Source organism: Orbicella franksi, chromosome 3, assembly GCF_964199315.1.
Source record: "Orbicella franksi chromosome 3, jaOrbFran1.1, whole genome shotgun sequence".
NCBI lineage: Eukaryota > Metazoa > Cnidaria > Anthozoa > Scleractinia > Merulinidae > Orbicella > Orbicella franksi.
This window is the reverse complement of record NC_138147.1, coordinates 4,538,826-4,560,000: the sequence shown is the minus strand read 5'-3', so window position 1 is coordinate 4,560,000 and position 21,175 is coordinate 4,538,826. Positions and strand designations below refer to the sequence as shown.

General features: G+C 38.1%; 2 protein-coding genes, 1 long non-coding RNA gene and 1 pseudogene across 5 annotated transcripts in view; 3 read left to right on the top strand and 1 right to left on the bottom strand.

Annotated features, from left to right (window-relative positions):
* Positions 1 to 4,373, bottom strand: part of LOC145480779 (guided entry of tail-anchored proteins factor 1-like) — a 7,439-nt gene extending 3,066 nt beyond the window's left edge. The window contains exons 1-5 of one of the 2 annotated variants that reach the window (XM_081459104.1): positions 4,104 to 4,261; positions 3,903 to 3,998; positions 1,567 to 1,636; positions 1,080 to 1,147; positions 120 to 234 (exon numbers count right to left, since the gene is read on the bottom strand). In XM_081459104.1, coding sequence (XP_081315230.1) covers positions 120 to 234; positions 1,080 to 1,147; positions 1,567 to 1,636; positions 3,903 to 3,998; positions 4,104 to 4,190 — 436 coding nt within the window. In that variant the 5' untranslated portion in view covers positions 4,191 to 4,261. Of the gene's footprint in view, positions 1 to 119; positions 1,148 to 1,566; positions 1,637 to 3,902; positions 3,999 to 4,103 lie in introns of those variants that run through there. The other variant, XM_081459103.1, reaches the window with a different exon arrangement.
* A 342-nt stretch (positions 4,374 to 4,715) lies between these two features.
* Positions 4,716 to 9,374, top strand: LOC145480778 (uncharacterized). Its single transcript, XM_081459102.1, has 6 exons — positions 4,716 to 5,138; positions 6,032 to 6,143; positions 6,552 to 6,590; positions 7,058 to 7,220; positions 7,898 to 8,121; positions 8,950 to 9,374. The coding sequence occupies exons 2-6, from the start codon at positions 6,038 to 6,040 to the stop codon at positions 9,000 to 9,002; spliced, it is 585 nt and encodes a 194-aa protein (XP_081315228.1). The 5' UTR covers positions 4,716 to 5,138; positions 6,032 to 6,037; the 3' UTR covers positions 9,003 to 9,374.
* Positions 9,375 to 9,950: 576 nt separating this feature from the next.
* Positions 9,951 to 14,858, top strand: LOC145480776 (uncharacterized). The gene is made up of 5 exons (XR_014048542.1): positions 9,951 to 10,248; positions 12,025 to 12,111; positions 12,543 to 12,599; positions 13,049 to 13,117; positions 13,994 to 14,858. It is a non-coding gene; the product is annotated as an uncharacterized LOC145480776 (long non-coding RNA).
* A 1,814-nt stretch (positions 14,859 to 16,672) lies between these two features.
* Positions 16,673 to 20,368, top strand: LOC145480777 (uncharacterized; annotated as a pseudogene). Its single transcript, XR_014048543.1, has 4 exons — positions 16,673 to 18,085; positions 18,451 to 18,516; positions 18,653 to 18,839; positions 19,963 to 20,368. The product of XR_014048543.1 is annotated as an uncharacterized LOC145480777 (transcript).
* The last annotated feature ends 807 nt before the right edge of the window (positions 20,369 to 21,175 follow it).

Sequence of the window (21,175 nt, the reverse complement as noted above, 5' to 3'; positions counted from 1 at the left end):
AAAAATTATACTCCTTGCAGCTTCAAGTTACTGACACCAGATAAAAATGCCAGCATTGGTGGGCCAATTGGGTTGAATGGACACTTCACTTTTTACATCATTTTTTAGTCAACACTTACCAGTCATGCCAGTTGGGAAAGCCAGAATATTGTTCAGCGGATGGAACCACTCTACAGGTAACACTACTACAGGGTCTTTCCTGTATGTGAAGAGAAATGCCATGTGGCAGACAGCCTAGAAATAAGATGAAACAAATCAGAAAAAACATAAATTAGTAAAAGTTACCGCAAGAAAAAAAATACACTGACAACAGCCAGTAGGTAAGGATGATAAACTACCAAGCAACTGCAAGAACTAGATACCTCCATGATTTCCGTTTAATCAATAACTCCCAGCATCATAAAAAGTGATATCATGTTTAATTAAACAAATAAATATAAAGCATAACTGAAGCCTTTACCAACCCAGTTGCTGGTCTGTGCAGTGGTGATATCTCAGGCATTATTCAATATGATTAAGTCTGTAATTATGTCCAAGGTGGCAGCAGATCTGAAGATTGTAGTAGTGGAAAGTAACTGGGAGTATTGAAGCTTTGATTCCCATCACCCTCCCCAAACTCTGTCAGCTTGCACTCAGCTAAATGTTTTCTAATGCCCAAAATACTCCTAGGTGGCTAGATTTTGCCATTCTATCGAGTCTGGTCTCTGTTTAGAAGCTGTGGCTAATAATCAGTTGATCCTAACCAAGGCTTGAAACTGCACTGCTTTCAGATCCAGGGTCCAGTGTGCTCTGACTAACTATTTGACTGTCATCCTTTAAACTTGCATTACTTCAGTCATTATAGTATTAAACTTCAGTCACAGTTGAATCCTTCAATCTCAAACTTTCAAGGAATTAAAAAAGAGAGGGGTGGAGAGAGTGGGGGCCATAGCAAATAACTGAAAAAGCATATCCAAGGGTAAATGATTTGACTTGTGCATAGCAGGGAGGTTAAGATAGCAAGGTCCAACTGTACCTTGCTTAAGGTTGGCTGCAAAGAAATTCCCACAAAAATTCAATGTGAAAATGATCAAACTAACCAGGATTCCCATAAAAATTGCTGTTAGTATTTTCCGTCTCCTTGATACCTTCCCACCTCTTTGCTTCACTGAGAGAATAATATTTAATGGTTAGTAACAATATGTTATAGTTATTGTAATGGCCCATAGAATTGTGGATTCACATCTGGAAAGATCTATCCATGAACAAAACCATCAGTTTGTTCTCAGTAGACAATGTTAACTGTATATCAAAGCTGAATTTTCCAAAAGAAATAAGAAAACATGTTCTCCGTGTTTCTATCATGGAAGTTTGGGAGAACTCAAAAAAACTGTGGAAACACTCGCCTGTCGACTCGGGTTCTCACATCATTTCTCGTTCTCCCAAACTTCCACCCCTGTTTTCATAACTTGATAGAAACACAGCACATGTTTTCTATTTCTTAAAACGTAAGTACGTTTTAAGAACAGGTAATGATTACCAACATACTTTAATTACCAAATACAGACACGAACATTATTGCATTACCTAACTGGGAGAGCTCTTCACTTAACTTGTTTATCTGCCTTTGAAGTCGCATATATCGAGCAAACTCATCCTAAAAAGATTCAAATTAAAGTAAAATGTTAAATTAAATATCACTTTTGATTTTCTTTTATCCTTATAATAAAATGTACAGTACATACTATAAACTACTGAAAGTAACATGAACCCTCATTACTTTTAGAATTAGCAGCCTTTGGGGCTCACTACTTTCAGGGGGTTGTTACTTTTGGGGGTTTGTGAGTTTTTACTTTTGAAGAGCAAAAAACATTATTTGATATTGATGCTGGCAAGCTCTTTCTCCGAAATGAGAGATGGAAATTCGAAACAAAACATTATTTGTTCAAAAACGAGATAAAATTTGTCATTCCAGTTTCATGGTCTCTTCAAGTCTACAAGTGTTGTCAGTTGTAGGGATGAGTTGTTCAAGTTTCTCTCAGTGTTCTTTTCTGAGCCCTTTAACTCCTTTCTTTACAGTGATATCACAGGAACAAGGAATCTCCATTCCTCTTCCTTGCACCCACACACCCTCAGGTGTACTCCTGCTTTGACCAGGTATGCAGAATGATATATTGGTATTATTTTGTAGTAATGGCTTGTGTAGAACTTTGGCAAACCTAAATCAGGTACATGGCCTACCGGTAAATCAGTTGCATCATGTTCGCCGCCATTTGTGCTTGTTAACTTTACCACTATTGTGTGATGTGAATGATCTTATGAAAGTTCCGGAGGGTCACTACTTTCCGGTCACCCCAAAACACAGACCACGCAGAGTGCAGACCGCAGACTGCGGACCATGCAGACCATGCAGACTGTACAGACTGAGTACCGGTATGTTTTTTTCTTATTCTTGTTTTTGCATTTACTTTTGACATGCATTTTGTTTTGGCTCTCGCCACAAGATAGTGTTCAGTTATATATCAGAGTGTTTGTTCTTATCACCATTTATGCACACTCAGGAACTAGGCTGCGCCAGCTCGGTATGTGACTGTTGACTCAATAAACGAACGTGCTATAGACTTTGTAAGGGAAACTCCCTTTAGTTCTAAATATACTTAAGTAAAGTTATTTTAAAATGTAGAAATAAACTTCACTTGTAATGTAATGTAACACGTAAGATGTACATTTTCTACTCTTGGTGTACCAAATGTAATTCCAAATGGCTGTTGGAATGTCACCATGATCACGCCAAAAAAGCCGAGTGCATGTAAAGATTACAGAAAAATGACTATCGTTTGAAATTCTTTGTGCAATACGGTTGCCGTGACAAGTTCATGTGATGGCAAATTTATCTGGCCGTATGACAGTGGGGTTTTTATGGTGATTTAGACTAAGAGAGGTCCCTCTTTCGGCTAGTCCGTCATGAGTGATGCGAAAGCAATCCGGGCAGAAATAACTTCGCACAGAATTTTTTTTCCTTGAGCTTTGTTTACGGTCATGCTCAATGGACTAAGCTAAGGGAAGGAGGGAATACTCGCAGTCTAATGAGTATGGTATGTTGCTTTGTGATGCAAAAGCAATTTGTGGGATGACGTTGCTTCGATTCAGCGTCCTTGCTTCATTAATGAGGAGAAACGAAGACCAAAGAAATTGCAAAAACAGAACAACAACAAATTGAATGAAAGAAATAAAACTGCAAACCACAAACACATTAAAAATAGTAGCAATTTGCATACATTAAAATAAATGTATGGAAGAACACCTTATGTTGAGGTTAGTGAAGTTTATTTCTATGCTTTATTTTGGTATATTTAGGACTAAAGAGAATTTCCCATACAAAGTCTATCAAACGCGGTCGCGGTCTATTTAATCAACAGTCAGATGATGAGTTTGTGCAGCCTGTGGATAAATAAGAAACTGTCAGATATATTGAACACATTTTGTAACTAGAACCGAAAAGGTGCGAGTCAAGTGTTAGAAAAAAAGTACTCAGTCTGCACGGTCTGCACAGTCTGCATGGTCTGCACAGTCCGCAGTCTGCAGTCTGCAGTTTGCATGGTCTGCGTTTTGGGGTGACCACTATTTTCGGGGGCTCGCTACTTTCGGTATTTATTAGCGGCCACATTTCTTTGACGTTACTTTCGGGGGATCGTTACCTTCGAGGGGTCGTTACTTTCGGAAGTTTACGGTATACATGTAGATATGATATACAGGTACAATTCAAGTTCATGCACAACCCATTTACATTCTCTTCAGCGTAGAATCTTTTAGTCTTCAAGACCAACCGCTGTCCAAACTTAAGAGATCTTAAGAGTGGCGAGAAACCAGCCTAAGACGTTAGCCACTGACTAAAAAAATTGTCAGCAACATAGATACGCTACCTGTGCACTTATCCTCAGTTGTTCACTTTTCAGTTGCATGATTGTGCCTCTCAAATGTTGCTGATTTTGTTCTTCACCCGTCCACACGCCTGGCAACTTTGGGCAGCAACGAATGAACGATAAAACAAGAATGTTACAAGCTCTTACTCACGAAATACATCAAATAAATAAAGTTATAACGCACAAAGACAAATTTCTTACCCACTCAGCAAGTAATCTGGACGTCTTATAAAGAATCCTCATCAGAAAAACGTATAAAAACACAAACACCACCATTGAGATCGCCATTTTGTTTTTATGCTTTTGCCCAGTCTTTACCGTGACTTTCCTCGGCCCCAGCTCCCTTACGGAACCACGGCCACACTTTCGCGCGCAAATTTCGATGTGGTGACTGAACCATGGAAAGTTTTTTTGACTGAAAATGTTGTAAAATGGCAGTGGAAATGAGCACGAACTACTAATCAATTTCATTTCATTTCTTCTTGTGGATTACCGCTCTTGTTAGTCTAAACTAAGGCCAAACAAACACGTAAAACACGTCCCTTATGAGAATTATGGTCGGTAGGTCTTAATTTTCTAGAGTTTAAGTTTTTGTAATAACCTTGACATACCTTAGTTATTCGAAATATTTAGCATGTTTATTGTCAGCCTGAATGTTTAAACCCAACATGGCTCTCAAGTAGGCGTTTAATTAAGCCAGGTCTTGTACGTCAATTATTCCTGTCCAATCAGATCATAGGATAGCTTTTTCTTTTAAATACAAACAAACAAACGTAATGGGGGTCAATTAGTGAGACGGACACGCGGATAGAGCGGAGGAGTTTTAAGAGCCCCTTTCACGGTTATCTTTGCTCGTTTGCATTACAAAAAAGTCTAACATGTATATGAGACAATTTCGGGTTATTTTGTAGTTTTAGCCCGAAATTGCCTCGCATCCGCGTTGGATTACATTGTAATGCAAATGAGAAAAATTAATCGTGAAAAAGGCTATTTCGTGATTCGCGTCATGTTATTTACATCAGTCAGGGTATAATAACGTTGGATTATCATTTATTAGCAATAGTGTCTTGCCTGCATGCGGTCCCTTTAAATCACATAACGTCACAGAGAATCCAAATAACTTTTACTAAAGTTCTTTTCCGCTGGATGAAGCTTGCAGTTTTAAGGCCACTGTCCAAGGAAGGCGTTTAATGTTGTCAAGAATATTTTGCAGTCACCGCGTGGACTCTTAGTAAGGTAAAAATGAGCTTTTGGAAAGTTGTAATCATTAATGCATACACGTTTGCTAGGTTTTAGAGAACTATGCCGCTTTATATTTGAGAAATGTGAAAACTTTAAAGGGAGTTAAATGGGTACTCTGTTGATCCTCTTTGGCGAAAGATTTAGCAGAATATTGGGCTTATCAAACTTGAGCTTAATTACAAGTTCAATTTTGCTTGCTAATATTCTTTTCTCGTTGGATTGAATATTCAATCTTTGTAGTATTAGGCATCTTGCGACAAAAACATTGTTGTAGAAATTTCACAACGGCAAGTTTCCGAGTCAGTGGACGGGATATCAGCAGTTTATGATTTAAATCTATCTGCAAAGCAACAATGCTAGATCTCTGGATATGAGTTCAACAAACCAATTACTTGATTTTCTGACTAATAATTCAGTTCCAAAGCCGCGGAATAATTTCTTTGCCTTTGCGACTTAATAAGCGTTTTGTTTACTTTTCAAGGCAATTTAAAAAAGGCCTTTATTTAAAATGTATTTACATTCTTTCGTAGTGCTGATCTTTGCATGAAGTCCCTAATTTCTCAATATTCAATTTAATAACTTGCCGAATGTTAAACAGCCATTCGTTAGATTCGCCAAAGGTTATAAGGACATAAAGAATGAAAAATTTAACTTGATTACTCCTAGTTATAAAATGTTTTGAAGCTCATCGAGAAAAGATAAACATGTTATCTGAAGTAAATACGCATTGTTCAGCCATTCGACTGTAGTTTTCACACTTTATTACCTTTTTTTTTTTAATTTTTCGCTTAGGCCTTAGTCCAACTTGCAACCAAGTCGTAACAGTTATTTTAACACTCGCGGCGAATAAAGATGTCACATTTTAATCTTCATCGTTTCCATTATAGGCAGTGATGATCACTCATGTACTTCTCGGGATTCTCACTTTCTTTTGGCCTGCATACCTCACAGCTGCTTACAGTGATCACATTAAAATGATATCAAGCCGTCGTGATTTGGGTAGGTCGATTCTTTTAAAATAATTGAATTACTGCCCCCCTTTTCCTCGGAAGGCTTTAAAGACAATATAAATAATAATAATAATAATAATAATAATAATGATAATAATGACAATGATGATAACGATGATAACGATGATAATGATGATAATGATGATAATAATAATAATAAAAACATTTCAAGTCTTTTACTCGTTTTTAAGGCTAGTCAAAAAAAAAAGCCCTAACTAATTTTAGTTCGGATATATTTTTACTGAGTTAGGAGTTTTTCTCGCAGTCGGTCAACATTGCCGCCCTAAACAAAATATAGCTAGTCGGAAATAGAAAATAAGTGATCTTTCTCCTTTGTTGATTATCCACTCGTAGAGTTTTCGCATACAGTCCGTAACTTTCTTTTGGTTATTTTTAGGTCTGAAAGGTGTTGCTAGGGAAAAACATGTGTTGTCAGGTATATATTAAATGTTTCATGGACCTTAAAATGATCATTTTTAGTAGAGGCTTGCTTATTTAATTAATGAGCTACGTTTGATTTCAAAACTTCTTTTGTGGTTTATAATGCTTGATGTTCAATAGCGGTTGTAATTATTTGCAGAGAAATCACTTAATTTATATCGTAAAAATGTTCGTCGATAGCACAAAGATTTTCAAACACTTATAGAGCTCTTGGGACTTGTATTTTTGGGAAAATTCTCTCTGAATGCAGAAGTCAGTATACATATACTGACTTTTATGTCGATTTGTGACAAGACTAGGTAACCTGAGCCAAATACTGAATATTTAATTTTAATACAATAACGAGACACTCCTTAAATTTAACAAGCCAATCTCTAGTCTTGTCATAGATCTGCATTGATCAAAAAGGGCAATTTTAAAACAAGGAACTTGGAATATTTTCTGACACTATTTAATCTACAGATAACCCTTGCCCAATGAAATACACCAAGATTGGTTGCTATAACGACAAGAAAAAGGCATCCAAGAGAGCTATGGGAGATCTGTTGTTCCAAGATCGAAAAAAAGGGAAATCGTTCAGTGGTCAGAAGATAGACTGGGATCACTGGGACACTTATTTACCTGGGTGAGTATCAGTAATGCCCTCTACCTGAAATATGCTTACCACCTAACTTACTCCTTATGCACACTGAGAATCTTCAGAAACAGGGACAAGCATATTTGGCATCATTAATTGGTTTAAATTACATCACTACGCTGCACGATTTGGCATCATTAATTGGTTTAAATTACATCACTACGCTGCACGATTGGCTCGGAAAAAACAAAAGTAAATAAAAAAACCGCGCCCCCGTTTTCTTTCAATCAGAAGTGAAAACCAAAACCAACCGTGACTCACTTGTACACGTTTTCCCGCTCTTTGCGTCAGGTACATGTAATTACTTCGAGTTTTGATTGATTCACTGTATTGTCTGTGTCCTTTGTAATTGGACAATGAACTGCGGCTCATTTGTTCATTCCCTTTGATATTTAGTCCTCGCTTGTGTAAAGTTCAATTTAGCCGTATAAGCACGATCTAACCAGAGTTTTGAAATAATGTTCTCAAAGAGATTTGCATGCGCTTTCTAATAACACGGCTTCACTAAACAATTGGTCAACTTTTAGTGACTGGACACGGAAATCCCAATTCCCCGTAAAGAGCTGTTGCAAGCGTCTAACTGCGCATTTTTTTAACATTACAGACCTTATTAACTTGATTTTGTTGTCTTTGTTTTTCTTTGTGCTTTTTCAATTGCCTCTTAGTCTTGTTTGTCGATGTGCGGAAGCTGCAGCCAACAGAGGATTTGTATTCTTTGGGATTCAATTTTACGGTGAATGCTGGAGCAGTGCGGACGCGGCTCAGCGTTTTTTCAAGTACCATTCAAACGACAAATGCGTGGACACGGAATACGAAGCATGCGACACTGCTAGTGACAAGGCTTGTGCCGGAGTGGCTCACATGAACTATGTTTATGAAATTGTTCCAAGTAAGAATATGGCGTCTAAAGGCTTGTTTTCTTTAGCGTATAAGAATAATCCTAAGCCGACATGCATAGACGCAGTAAGATGTTGATAATTGGCGCCTTTGTCAGGACAATGATAATCCGTGATAGTTGATTCTCGCCTAACTATCATCAACTAGAAACTCCCAACAATCATCAAACAAGAAACTCCCAACAACGTAACATTCTCTTACGTAAAACCGCTACTCGTCAGAAGACATTTCAATACAGGATAGTAAACGAATGGAATTTATTAGATAAAGATATACAACTGTGCAAAGGTTCAGTAAACTTAAAGAAAAATTTTAAAGCAAAGATGCTTGACGAGTTTTGGAAAAAAGAATAGTGTTACCCTTCTTAATTTATTGTATTTTTTACTGTATTTTTATTATATTTTTATTGTATTTTTATTGTTCATTGAAAAACCCATTTTTTGGGAGTGTGCAATAACGTTTCGTTCACTCATTCATCAACTATCGTCAACCATCATACCTGTGGTTAAGCGGGAAAAACAATAATCGACTACAATGAAGAATTTGAACAAATTCAAAGTGAATGATAGTCGATGTTAGTGCATGATCGATAGTTGGTGGTCAAACAGAAGCGCATGCTACATCTATCACCGACTACCATCAACTACCTCATGCGCCACGACGCGCGAGGTAACATCCGCGGGAGAACTGGATGCCATGTCTAAAACTAACTCGAGAAGGATTACCATAAGAATACGGCCCATATAGGAGATGAACTCTCTTACCCTCATCCTCTCTTGAGTTGTGTTGTAACATATTAACAGTATGTATTTTGTTTTAGGTTCCCCAGTCGGAAGTGGTGTGGGGCCTCCAATAAACCCAGAGGAGTACTGAACTGGTCTCCCAAGTGAATCGATCATCATAAGTCGAGAACGAACTAATAAACTTGTTATCAAAAGAGAAAAAATGTGAAATTTTGTTTCCAGTTTGAAATATTGGTTTATGTCGATGCATCATATAGTCATAATACAACTTATTTCTGTTGCTTCGATGGATAGAGGATATATTAAATTAAAAATGAAGGATATACACCCATTTCTTGACCCCGTCTCACTTCTAGCTTGTTATTCTTCAATTCTCTTCACTCCACACACATTTTTGTACCCGTGTTAGCTACTTCAGTTATTTCACACACTGTTTTTTAAGTTACAAGACAACTTTCTGTCTTCACCAACTAAATAGTTGTCGAAAAACAAACTCTTTAGACTGTCGAGACCCTCTGTTCGATTCTTTTTAAAAACAGAGATTCTTGTTTTACTAAAGAAGATAGAGTACTTCGTTCAGTCGTCCTGTCCTTTCCCTCGTAATGAGACGTAAAAAATGGGAGTAAGGGGGGGGGAATGGGGGATAGGGGGGGCAGAACCTCCCGCTTCCCTTACGCACTCCTTTGATCTCTCCATCCTACTTCCGTCTCCTGTGACAGATACGTTATTCTAACCTCTAGGGTGTCAGTAAAAACAGACTGCTCTAGGAATATGAATGTAACTTGGTAAAAGGCATAAAAGAGAAAAACAAACTAGAGACCTCTGGCTTAGAATCGATAACTGAAAGTTTTCCGACAACAATGTTTGCTTAAAAGAACGAAAAAATTAGCATTAAAATAGTTCAGGATAGATGGATGTCGCTCATGAAGCTGACTGAACTCACGCTGTATGATTCACATCAATCGGTCATAGTTTTTACCAAAGAGGAAATATAAGAATTTCAAACTGATAAAAATGAAAAATATGAACTTTTCTGCCACGAAATTCCATCTCATTTACAAAGGAATTCAAAGCTACTGAAGTGCTTTTGAAGTTAAACCTTCTAAGTAAACATCGCTGTTGAGCTTGTTAAGTATTAACAACACTTTATTAAAGCCCATACTTGTGCAAATACGGGTGAGGAAAAAAAAATTCCTGCATAACAAAGCTGTTATCCATCTGGAGTTAAAGAGCTACAGATTAGTTTTGGGTGGTGAGCAGATTCCTTGCCATCGCCTTTAAGACTAACCATCAAATTCTATCCGTTGAAGGCAACCTCTTTGCTACCATCATCTTGTTGTCAGTGTTGGAAACTTGCAAGTTTGGCTGTAGAAAAGGTAGCTTACATTGATTTTAGTTTGTAGAAAATAAGGCAGAAGAGAAACTTGTAAAGTTATGCAGGTCAATGTTTTGGCACCATCACAATTCCGGTTTTTAGAAGAGATATGACTATATCGATCGTATTATAGATGTAGACAGACTTAAAAGAAACACTGTATTCAGAAATTATAGAATTAAGACGCAAATTATCAAGTTGCATGCGAGATTTTTTTACCATTTACGAAACGTTTTGTTTTCGGCACAGATGCCCAATATTAACCTCTGACATGGAGGCAATCATTAACTGCATTCTTTGAAAACTAAGTTATTACATTTTCGTTGCCCGCATTCCACTTCGGTTTCTTTTGAACTGGAAAAGCAAAAAAAACATGTCAAACATGTACAATCTTTCATGTGAATTATTTCTTTCTAGAATCATCACGATTGCGAAAAAAATCTGGCTTTGAGTTTTTGCTCAACACGGCAAATAAGAAATTCAACGCGGTATTTCTGAACTCGTTTCAGCAAAGAAATGAAATTTCAAAGTTACGCAAAGGCGAAAGCGCTGACAGTCCATGTGGAGGTTCTTTTTGATTTACCAGTTCTAATATATAACTAACTCTCTATTTTTGTGTGGAAAATATTAGCTGTCGAAAAGATATTAAACTTTATGATCAGCTCGCATATATTTGATTTTCAAAGTAAACAACCGGAATTTTTCTAAATGGTCGCTGCGTATAATGTAATGAAAATGTATGGCTGTTAAAGATTTCGGTGTGATACTTGTAGTTTGATAATGTATAAGAATTGAGTGAATGCTTCAATTTTTTGGCACAAGGATTTCCGACTTGGAACACTGGCTTTTAATTTTTCGTGTCACAAGTATGTTTACTTTTATAGAGGGTTTAAATTATTGACTTTCTCAGAACCGGGACTTTAACTTTAAATGCTCTTTTTAAAGATGCATATTTTAAACATTCTCTTCAATTATGATCCGCTGCAAATTTTGCATGTACTGAGGTTTTAGTGTTTTCGCGAACAATGAAAGACCTTGAAGCTTTTTTCGCGGCCTTTTTAACGCATTACAAAACTGTGAATTCCTTAATAATTATATTCACTTGCAATCCATTAATGGATGAATGAAACAAAAGCGTAATAACTATAGCTTAGCATAGTAACCTTGCGAGAAAGCTTTTCAAAAGTCCATTACTTGGAGTGGGACCATAACTCACTTAGGGTCCCAAAGAATGATAGTGCGATATGAGGAATTTTCTTGGGTTAGCACTTTTTTTGTGTCTGTGTCTTTGGACTTCTGGGGGTTGATAAAAGACGTAATTAAGTTGTGCGGTGAATTGAATAAGTCTCATTGAAAAACGTAACCGACACGCAAACCACAATAGACCTGTTTTACGCTGAAGAGAACTGGGGACTTGAGGATGACGTTATGAGCAGTTGCTATGGACAGTCCTAAGTTTGATTTCAACCTAGTAAGGATGCATTTTGGTCCTCCCAATTTGGCCTAATTTGCACCTCACCGGAACTTAACCAGCATACTTGAATCCACCCCGCCCCCTCCCCCGGGTCAATGCTGAGCATTTCAATGGTTGTCTTTGTCTCTACCCAAACAGAGTGAGGATAACCTTGGGAAAAAATCAGGAAGCTTCCAGACAATAAAATCCCTATCATCTGATGTTGATAGATAGACTTCAACGCTACAATCTCAAAATTGGTTTCTGTCGCTAAAGATCACTGATCATCTGACCGATCGATATTATATTTATTTGTCTCTGCAGACAACAAGATGCGTACATCCTTTGTATGTTTCTTGTTGCTTATCAGCGTCTTGGTGATGGAAGCTAAATCTGTATCCATGAAAAAAGGTAAGATCACAAGAGGAAGAGACTAAAGCTAAGATTACGTCAACATCAGACCAGCATTTCACGAAGCTTCCCGCGGTTTTCAAGGAGGTGGGAGGGGGGTGGGCACCTAACGATTAGCGGGCTAGACTCAAGATTGAGTTGTCCAGGTTCGAGCCATCGATGGCCGGGGAGTGTTGAGGCGTGTTGGGTGAAGCGCCGCTCTGACAGACCATTTCTCTACAAGGTGTATATATGAGTACCGACGAATTAAATGCTGTGAGTATCTTTGCCCTGATCCCATCTGACGAGCCAACTGTTAAGCGACCGCGTTTCTCACCAAAAAATTATGATCTATACTTGCTCCTTTAAAAGAAAGTAGACGACGAATAACTGAACAAAGGGTCCTTATCGTACCATTTAGCTTATGTTTCTTTTTTGCCTTTCTTTTCAAGAATACAAAACGGACCTCGAAGACCTTGAAGAAACGATACAAGATCTGAGAAAAAAAGGTAAGCAAAAAGACAATAAATTGACTACTAACGATACTCGCTAGGTCTGCATCGTTAAAATCAGGGCTAGCGGTTACAAGCTTGATGGAGGGGGAATATAGAAAAGAAGCTTTCTGAGTAGTGAAAAGCGTAGTTGTTTTGTCAACAAGTATCCACTAAATCGCAATTTGAACAACTGGGCCCAGAATTTTTGATTGAAAGACCGTCAGTGATGAGGAAAATCTTAGCTTCAGGAAATTGTAGAGCACTTCGAAGGAAAACCCTGCTCTACGATGGAATTTCCATGCCATTTGTTCTTTTCTTAGCCTTATTTTGCCGATATTTGCGAGGATAGGTTAGTGACAACAAAGGTGGATATGAACTACTTGAGCCGTTTTCTTACTTTTCGCTCAATACACTCACCGATTAAGAACGTTGTTATTGACGCACGCATTTTCGTTTTTTCTCAGAAATGAATGTCAACCGAGGTAATGCAGAAGATACTTTCCAAAAGAAATTGGACGCTCTAACCGAGGAAGGTATGGCATAGCTTAACTGGCCTTAGGGATGACGTAATGACACATTTGTTTAAGCTGTTTTGATAACAACGGAACCAACCAACCAACCAGATTGTATTAATTTTTGTCGCGACCCATAGATATGTATTTCATAACTTACTTTTCAATTTCTTTTGATGTTTTTACGCTTACTAGAAAAACTCTTGGACATACTCTTGCCAACGATGCAAACATGCTAAATTATCAGCCAATCAAGCAGATACAAAACAAAAACCAAACGCTTTGATTTGAATTACGCGGATCGGTTACGCTTACTTCCAATTAAGTGGGCAAGTGGGACGCTGTACGTTTTCTCGCGCTTGCAACGCGGGTTGCATATTTTCCCGAGCTTGGTGCGGACTGCAGATTTGTGAGGGTATGCTTTACAACACAAATTAGAGAACCATTGTTCAACTTATAGGCCCGACGAGCTCTTATTGATTTTTCCATAAACCAGGCCTTAAAGCATGAACACCAAGAGTGGACCCCTCATCCTGTCTTGAGTAGACATGGGTGCTTTTCAATGAGGGGGGAGGACTGGAGAGGCTAATATATATAGTCAGAGTGCATATAAAGAAACAAAGTGGGCTCAAATAATAATTGAGAGCAGTCCAATAACATATGTTTGCAAAATAAGTCTGGTTGATTAGAAATTTAAGAGTGCCAAGTTTTACTTTGTGATTTCTTATCATGACGTATCAACAAGGTAATCTTTTATTGAGGAGTGTGAGACTTATTACGAGGGGGGAGTGGGGTAGGTTAAAGATTGGGGACTATATTAACAGAGCTTAAGGAGTACCGTTACTGAATTTTGCTGTCTCAGTATATTGTACGCATGTGCGGTGTTTTATTTTTCAGAATCTGATCCTGCAAGTGGTACTGGTGAAATTAATCCTGAAGAGTATTAGCCAGGAATACTAGTTGGTGGAAGACAGAAGACTCTGCATTTATAAAAGTATACAGTTAGCCATTTGTAATACAATGTATGTTCATATAACTTAGGTGAGGGAGCTTTTTGAATAGGTCAGTTGCTACAGCAATTCAATTGTACAATGTATAGTGATGGATTACTTTACTATTAACCAAATGTGCGTTTTTTGCACCTGCGTGGTTAGCCTGTGAACAGGCTCCGGCTGGAGAAACTGGCCGAGAGTGAAGTGGCCAAGGGGAGAACGGGGTAGGGGTTGTGGCGTCTCTCCTCTCTCTTCTATTCTCTTTCTTCCCGCTTTCTCTTCGCCCATCCCCGACTAGAGGGCCTGTTCACAGGCTACTTCATGGTTGGAATGAAACACAAGAGGACAGTCTCTCTTCATTAATAATCTTTATATCGGCAAAACAAATCATATTGTTAACCCGAAATTTGTTATGCACTATAATCAAACTTCTAAGCTGACCTAATTTTCAGTTATGTTTTTTTTCTACCGTTGCCGGATATTTCATCAAAGAACAAGAACGGCATTTTATTACCAGAAGCAATGAGTTCATCTAAATTAAGTAACTTTGATGTCGAGAGCTTACGTCTTCACTGTACAGTAAGATGGTATACATATTAGTATTCGTTTAGTATGTAACGCCATGTTATTTTTTCGCGTGTATAATGTACGTCTTTCTGAGTTAGCTGATTAGTTACCTTTTTACTTCACTCTCATTCAATTCTACGGTTGGTGTATCTCCCGGTAAAAATGTCGTGTCTATGTAATAAAATGTAATATCGCACACACATTCTCAATTTTACTGCAATAAGTAAATTGGAAGCCTTACCTAGCTCCCAGGGGGACTCCTGGATAAGGTGCTCGTGGGAAATTTTGAACAGAACTCCAAGAGGTACCAAGATCCTGTTTTGTGGGCGTGGCTGAGGTAAGAGGTACTAATTCTGAGACAAAATCTAAAGTCGTTTGATTTTCAAATATTTCCTGTCATATTTTTTCGCCTCAATACCCTAAAACGTACCGCAAAAGCTGCCGCTGTGGACCTTTTGAGGCTGAAAACCCCAAGAGGTACCAAAACCGCTTTTTTAACCCCTAAAAGGTATGACGAGCATCCACGTCCCTTTTATATGGGAGTCTCCCCCCCTCCCCCCCCGGAAGGGCTAGCTGTCGCCCTGACATCCTGCGTTATCAAGTCAGCAAGCTGATATAACCGGCTCGTTTGGTCTCTCCGAGGGTGTTTTGGCTTGACAAGGCTCTCCCAGCAAATCAGAGATCGAGCAGCTATAAAGCTGAAGAAACAATGTGCAGCAAGGCCACAGTTCAGAGCAAAAATTGACAAACTAAAAATGAAACTACGCTTGGTTAAGAATATAATTACAGAAACAGCGGTGATAAACATTGTATTCCGACGTATTTTGATACAGACCTTGACGTTTCGTTTGCCAGTCAGCATACCTTTTTTAAAATTGACCGTTGCAAATTTTTGAAAACGTACCTACGATGGCCTTAGAGCAAGAATTTACATGAAACTATGCTATTTCTAACAGGATTCTAATATCTCACTAAACAATGTCAAAGTCTCCTTAAAATTCTCGCTTCTATTTATTTAGACCGTTCACAGCCTCTCCATTTACGCAGGCGAAAGAAAAAGCGGGGGCGCTGGGGTGCGTGGGGGTGGGGTTTGCGAGCGAAGCGAGCAAGAAGAATAGATTTCGATTATCTCGAGATCTCTCGATTTATCTCGGTTCCCACCTCCTACCCAGCCAAGTCTTTCGTTTTGCGCTGGCATCCCGTTCTCTTGCGATTTCAATGATCGAATAAAAATACGAGAAAATAGAGGGCTGTGAACAGTCTACTATATATTCTGAAAACAGCACATCAAAACAAACTAGAAAACGACACATCATCTCTGAAAAAGGGAAACAAAAAGACTAAAACCACTGCTTCCAGCCAGAAGAACTGCAAAATACACAACTAGGTCAGGTTGTCAAATGCAAGCTTACTTTCTTGATCTGTTGAAAGGGTGTAGTCAAATATTTACAACCGTTGCAATACTTCTTCGTTTCAAGTTGCACGACGTAATCACGTGCGGGTCGAAAGTTGTTGTTTCCTTAGGGAGTACGTGAGTTCGCCCTTTGACCCATGACACGTGATACGCTCTCCTCCAATCGGAACAACAGATATTGGCACCACGATGCGGAACAAGGTATATGCCAAACGTTTTCGCTAACCCCCCCACAAGAAAATAACTTTTGTGTTGCCAAAAGGATCGATGCAATTGCATATTTCTTCCAAAAGGGTTTTAGGCTGGGTGTTTGTTTGTCAATGGCAAATATAATATGACACCGCTGTCACATTCCTGTTATTAAAGCAATGCGCCAGTTTAATCAATGTAGGAGGGAAATTAAATAACACTTACATTCCTTTATCGAGGAGTGTCTTTTATAAGAGGGTAAGTAAGTACCGCATAAACGAAGAGATGTTCCGAGTTTTCTAAAGCAAAACTGCGATTACTTTTAACTACTTCCACAGACGTTTTCAGCTGCCGTTTCTGCGGCAGAATTTTAGGTGGTCATCCACAACGCTTTATTCTTCTCTCTTGAAGTATTGCAGGTAAATTGTGTATAGAAATCTCGTAATTTGAGTTTTGTTTTCTTTCGTTCCTTTCATTCCATTACAGTACAAACTGACCGAATTCTCTGTAACACTGATATGACAAAGGAAATGAATTGCAGCGTTTTAGAATTGACAGAGTTTAGGGTCTTATTAAATTATTTGTCATTTGGTTCCCTTGACGCTGCTCAATGCAAAGATCGCATTTAGTTCCGTCAGCTGAAAACGCTTTGTGATTCGAAATGTTTCATTGACAATATCTTTGCCAATTAGATTGCTTTCTCAAGTTATTCAATTCACAACTTGGAATGCTCATTTCCACCACTTTCACATATAGTTACAACGCTGGTATCACAGTTATGATTTTCGGGGGCCGTGGTTGGGGACATATTTTCTGCTTTACGGGGTTTAGGAATGAAAGCGATTTTGAATGAGACAACTGTCCAAGAGTCTGCCCAGAATGTTCAGATTTTTATATGTATCTAAACAAATTAAACGAAAGGAATGAAATATTCACAGAGTATCTTGACAGAGTTTAAAACCCGGCTATCACAGATATTACCCATTTAAAATTTAAATCACTCGACCGCTAAGCCCTACATAAATCTTCATTGACATTTTATATAAGATACAGGATTAGAGGCTGTCAAAGATTAAGCATTGTTCATCGGTTATCAAGTGTCCAGGAATTTATATGTGCTATATACTTTAGAGGCGGCTCTAACATATCTGACAAATGCCAACCCACGCATCAGATATCTTCCCTGAAAGACGCCGCCATTAAATCTTAATCAAAGAAGACCGTTTAAAGTTACCAACGTGCACTAACTTTCGCAGACGCCGCAAGAAATGGAAAATTAGCTCGAAAGGTGCCACTTACTAGCACTGACCAAAAGCCTGTAGATAAATAAACAATAGCCTCCATTTAGCACGAAAATATGCTCGTATATGTCCGCGGGCATTATCTGTTGCGAACAGATTTCCGAGAGCGTAGCTCGATGAAAACCGTTCGCTTCTCGTAACAGATAATGTTCAAGGACAAATACCTCAGCATATTTTCGCGCCAAATGGAGGCTATTGTGTTTATTATCATTCAAATATTTTCTCGCAGCACGCACTCGTATATTACCCAGTTTTAGCTAGGACATATTCTGTCACGTCACGAATTTAAACCAATCGCCTGCGAGCGAAAATATTTGATGGATTATGTTGCGATAGTACTACTAAAATCATAATATTACCAGCAAGCAAACCTAACAGAAATTGCAAAATATTAACTAATTATGATCCGTCATGTCACCATTGTATTTGTGTTCATTGCAGCTTAAAACAATGCAGTTAAGAGCCACTTGCTTACTACTGTTCACCATCACTGCAGGCTTGGCAGGACGGCTTTTTCGGAGAGCAGGTGAGTTAAGAAACATATCTGGTTACAACATTCCTACATGAGGTTCTACATTATGCAACAGAGGAAAACGGTCTGAGAATCTAACACATTAGCGCATTAAGGAAGGAAGAATTTACCTTCTGTGTGTGGAACTCATTATGAGCTAACGGCCATGTGTCTGAATCGAATTTAGGCACCTTGTGCCCTCCTCCACCAGATTTTTGTAAAACGGGTTGTTTTTTAATATCTGGAGGAATTTAAGGACCTTAATAAAATGATAACTACTCATTTATTCCTTGATAGTAAAAGATTTGCCCACAAATTACCTGTAGGTATATATTTAAGTGCAGCGGTTTCCCATATTCCAATTGTTTTGTTCTCTTTAGAAACCAATGATGAACAAAATACAGTGGATATGTCTCTGAAAGATTTAGCAGAAGCTGATAACATGGGTTTTCTTTATGTATTTTTTGTTTTTTATCTGTAAAAGATCTGTAAAAGAAAATAATCTCTTGATATGTATTACATTCTTCTGTAAGTGTTTTCGAAATGTCTTAACTGTTTTTTTTTCTGTCTTTGTGTATCCAGAGAACCCCATCAATAAGCGTGGTTACTCAGGCGTGTGCAATGTCAATTACGTAAAGATTGGATGCTTCAAAGATAAGAAAAACGACCGGGCACTTTCACAGGAACTCTTTCAAGATTTAAGTTCAGGCGATCCCAATTACAGTGGAGAAAATGTGGACTGGAGCGACTACAGTACATATCTTAAAGGGTGAGGGTGTAATCGTGCCTTTTAGTTTCTTGAAACAGGCCATCAATGTTGCCCAATTAAGAGTAAACTAAAAACATTAGACCTTTAATTTTTTGCTCATTTTATTCCACGGGTGATGCGTAAATAGTGTCCCCAGTTAGTTTTTTTTTTTTTTTAAGCCAAATACTATTGACACTTTAATAAAGTCTTTCATTCATTCATTCATGGTTACGTTGTTAAGATTTTAAATTTCACCGTATATATTGAATTCTTAGTGTTGACGTTTAGTTAATAGTTAATTAGTGTGTATCAGATCATGGAAAATTTTTAATGGCTTAGATTTTATAACCTTGCAAATCATGTAAATGTTTGTATTTTAGGATTACACGTCCGTATTGTGAACGAGCTTGTACAGCTCTTAGACGTAACGTGTCTAAATAAAGTATTGTATTGTTTTTGTTGTATTTTTTCACTACGGTATGAAAAAAATTCTTGTGCAGTAGTTACATTATTTCAGTAGATAATTGCAAATGAAAATGCTTATTTGGAATTTCAGGTTTTGTTATGGATGTGGCGTATGGCTGATCTTTTCGACTTTTAATTTTATTTTTGAATGGAAATTGAAGTGTGAAATACCGCAAGTAGAACTTGCTCGAGAAGGGAATCCTTCGGCATCTAGATACTGACAATAAACGAACTTTGAAAACGTATGATGTTACCTATGTTTAGGGGATAAAAATTGTCTCAGTGAAGTAATGGTATATTTGTCTCTTTTGTTTTTGCTTCTGCTGTTTGCTTCTCAAACTCATTAATGATTCATCAAGTTTAAACAAAGAAAATCATGTGTTGAATATCTGATCTTAACTAGCATAGATTTTTACAATTTAATTTCTCCGTTTTCTTCTTATTTTAAGTTTCGATTGAGAAGATATAACAAACACTCAATACAATGCTTGACCACATTTCCAACCTCGAAGTTCGTCAAAAATACTCCGCTGCGCGTCGTATTTTCAACTCTCTACGCGGTGTTTGGAAATGTGGTCAAACACGGTCTTTCGTGTTTGATATATTACGTCAAGTATGGTCATGAAGAAGCTCATGTAGAGGTAAACTGACTCGTGTCTAACTTGTACGTTTTATTCAGGCTAGCATGTCGCTGCGCCGAAAGCAGTCAACAGAACGGCTTTACCTACTTCGGTCTCCAAGACTATGGGCGATGTTTCAGTGCACCGCATGCCGCCTCCAGTTACAACATGCACGGAAGCTCAAACAGGTGTTCAAACCAACACTACCAGAGCTGTGACGACCATGCGTGGGGCGAGTGCGTGGGGAAAGCTAAAGACGTGAACTACGTGTACGAAATTGTCGAAGGTATTAAGAAGGAATCCACCAAAAAAAAAAAAACGAGTAACCATTGGACAAAAACTTTTTACCAAGATTATTTACATTGTATTGGAAACTTCTGTGCGACTGTTTTAAATACCTTCTCAAAAGGAATCATTTCTAACGACACCAATTGCAGATGTCGAAAACAAATTTTGAAGTTCACATGAAACACTTGGAAGTATTGGTGAAATGAAACGATGATGAAATGTTATCTGTGTTTGCACAATTTCTCTGAACTGTAAAATTTATTTCCTCCGCTTTCCACGGGAAAGTGTTTTTGGTGTTGTCTCAGGCAACCGTTTAAGACTGTAATATATTCTGGTTTTTGTCCATTAAAAACAAACTGAAATTGGTCGATTTCCTATTGCATTTCGCCTTAAAGATATTAATGCGGTATTTTTGACCGCCATGCACGTTTGGGTTACTCCTTGCACTCGATAATGCGATGCCATTCAAGCGTTGTTTTATTTGCAACTCAAAGTTTGTATTTTAGAATGATTTTGTCAAAAATGTCTCGAATTTGCGCTGCTTGAACATAACGGAACTACGGCAGCGACCACCTCTACTAGCACGCACCAAGCGGGTAAGGCTGGTTTTCACTAGCGAATAAGCACAAGAATAAGTTTTGCAGACGCAGTAAGATATTGATTATCATCTTCATCACTATCATCATCATCATCATCATCATCATCGTCGTCGTCGTCGTCATCGTCATCGTCATCGTCATCATCACCACCACTACCATCATCATCATCGTCGTCATCATCATTAACAACAACAGCAACAATAACACCAACCACCACAGCCACAACAACAGCAAAAAAGCCACTCCTATCGTCAGTCTGATCACGAAAACAACAACAACAGTAACAACACAGCTGTCACGAAAGCTTGCGATGTATTTGGCTATGTTAAATGTTGTTGCTCGTAAGTTCATCTGCTTGTAAATTGGTTTGCTTTTAAGTCTTTTT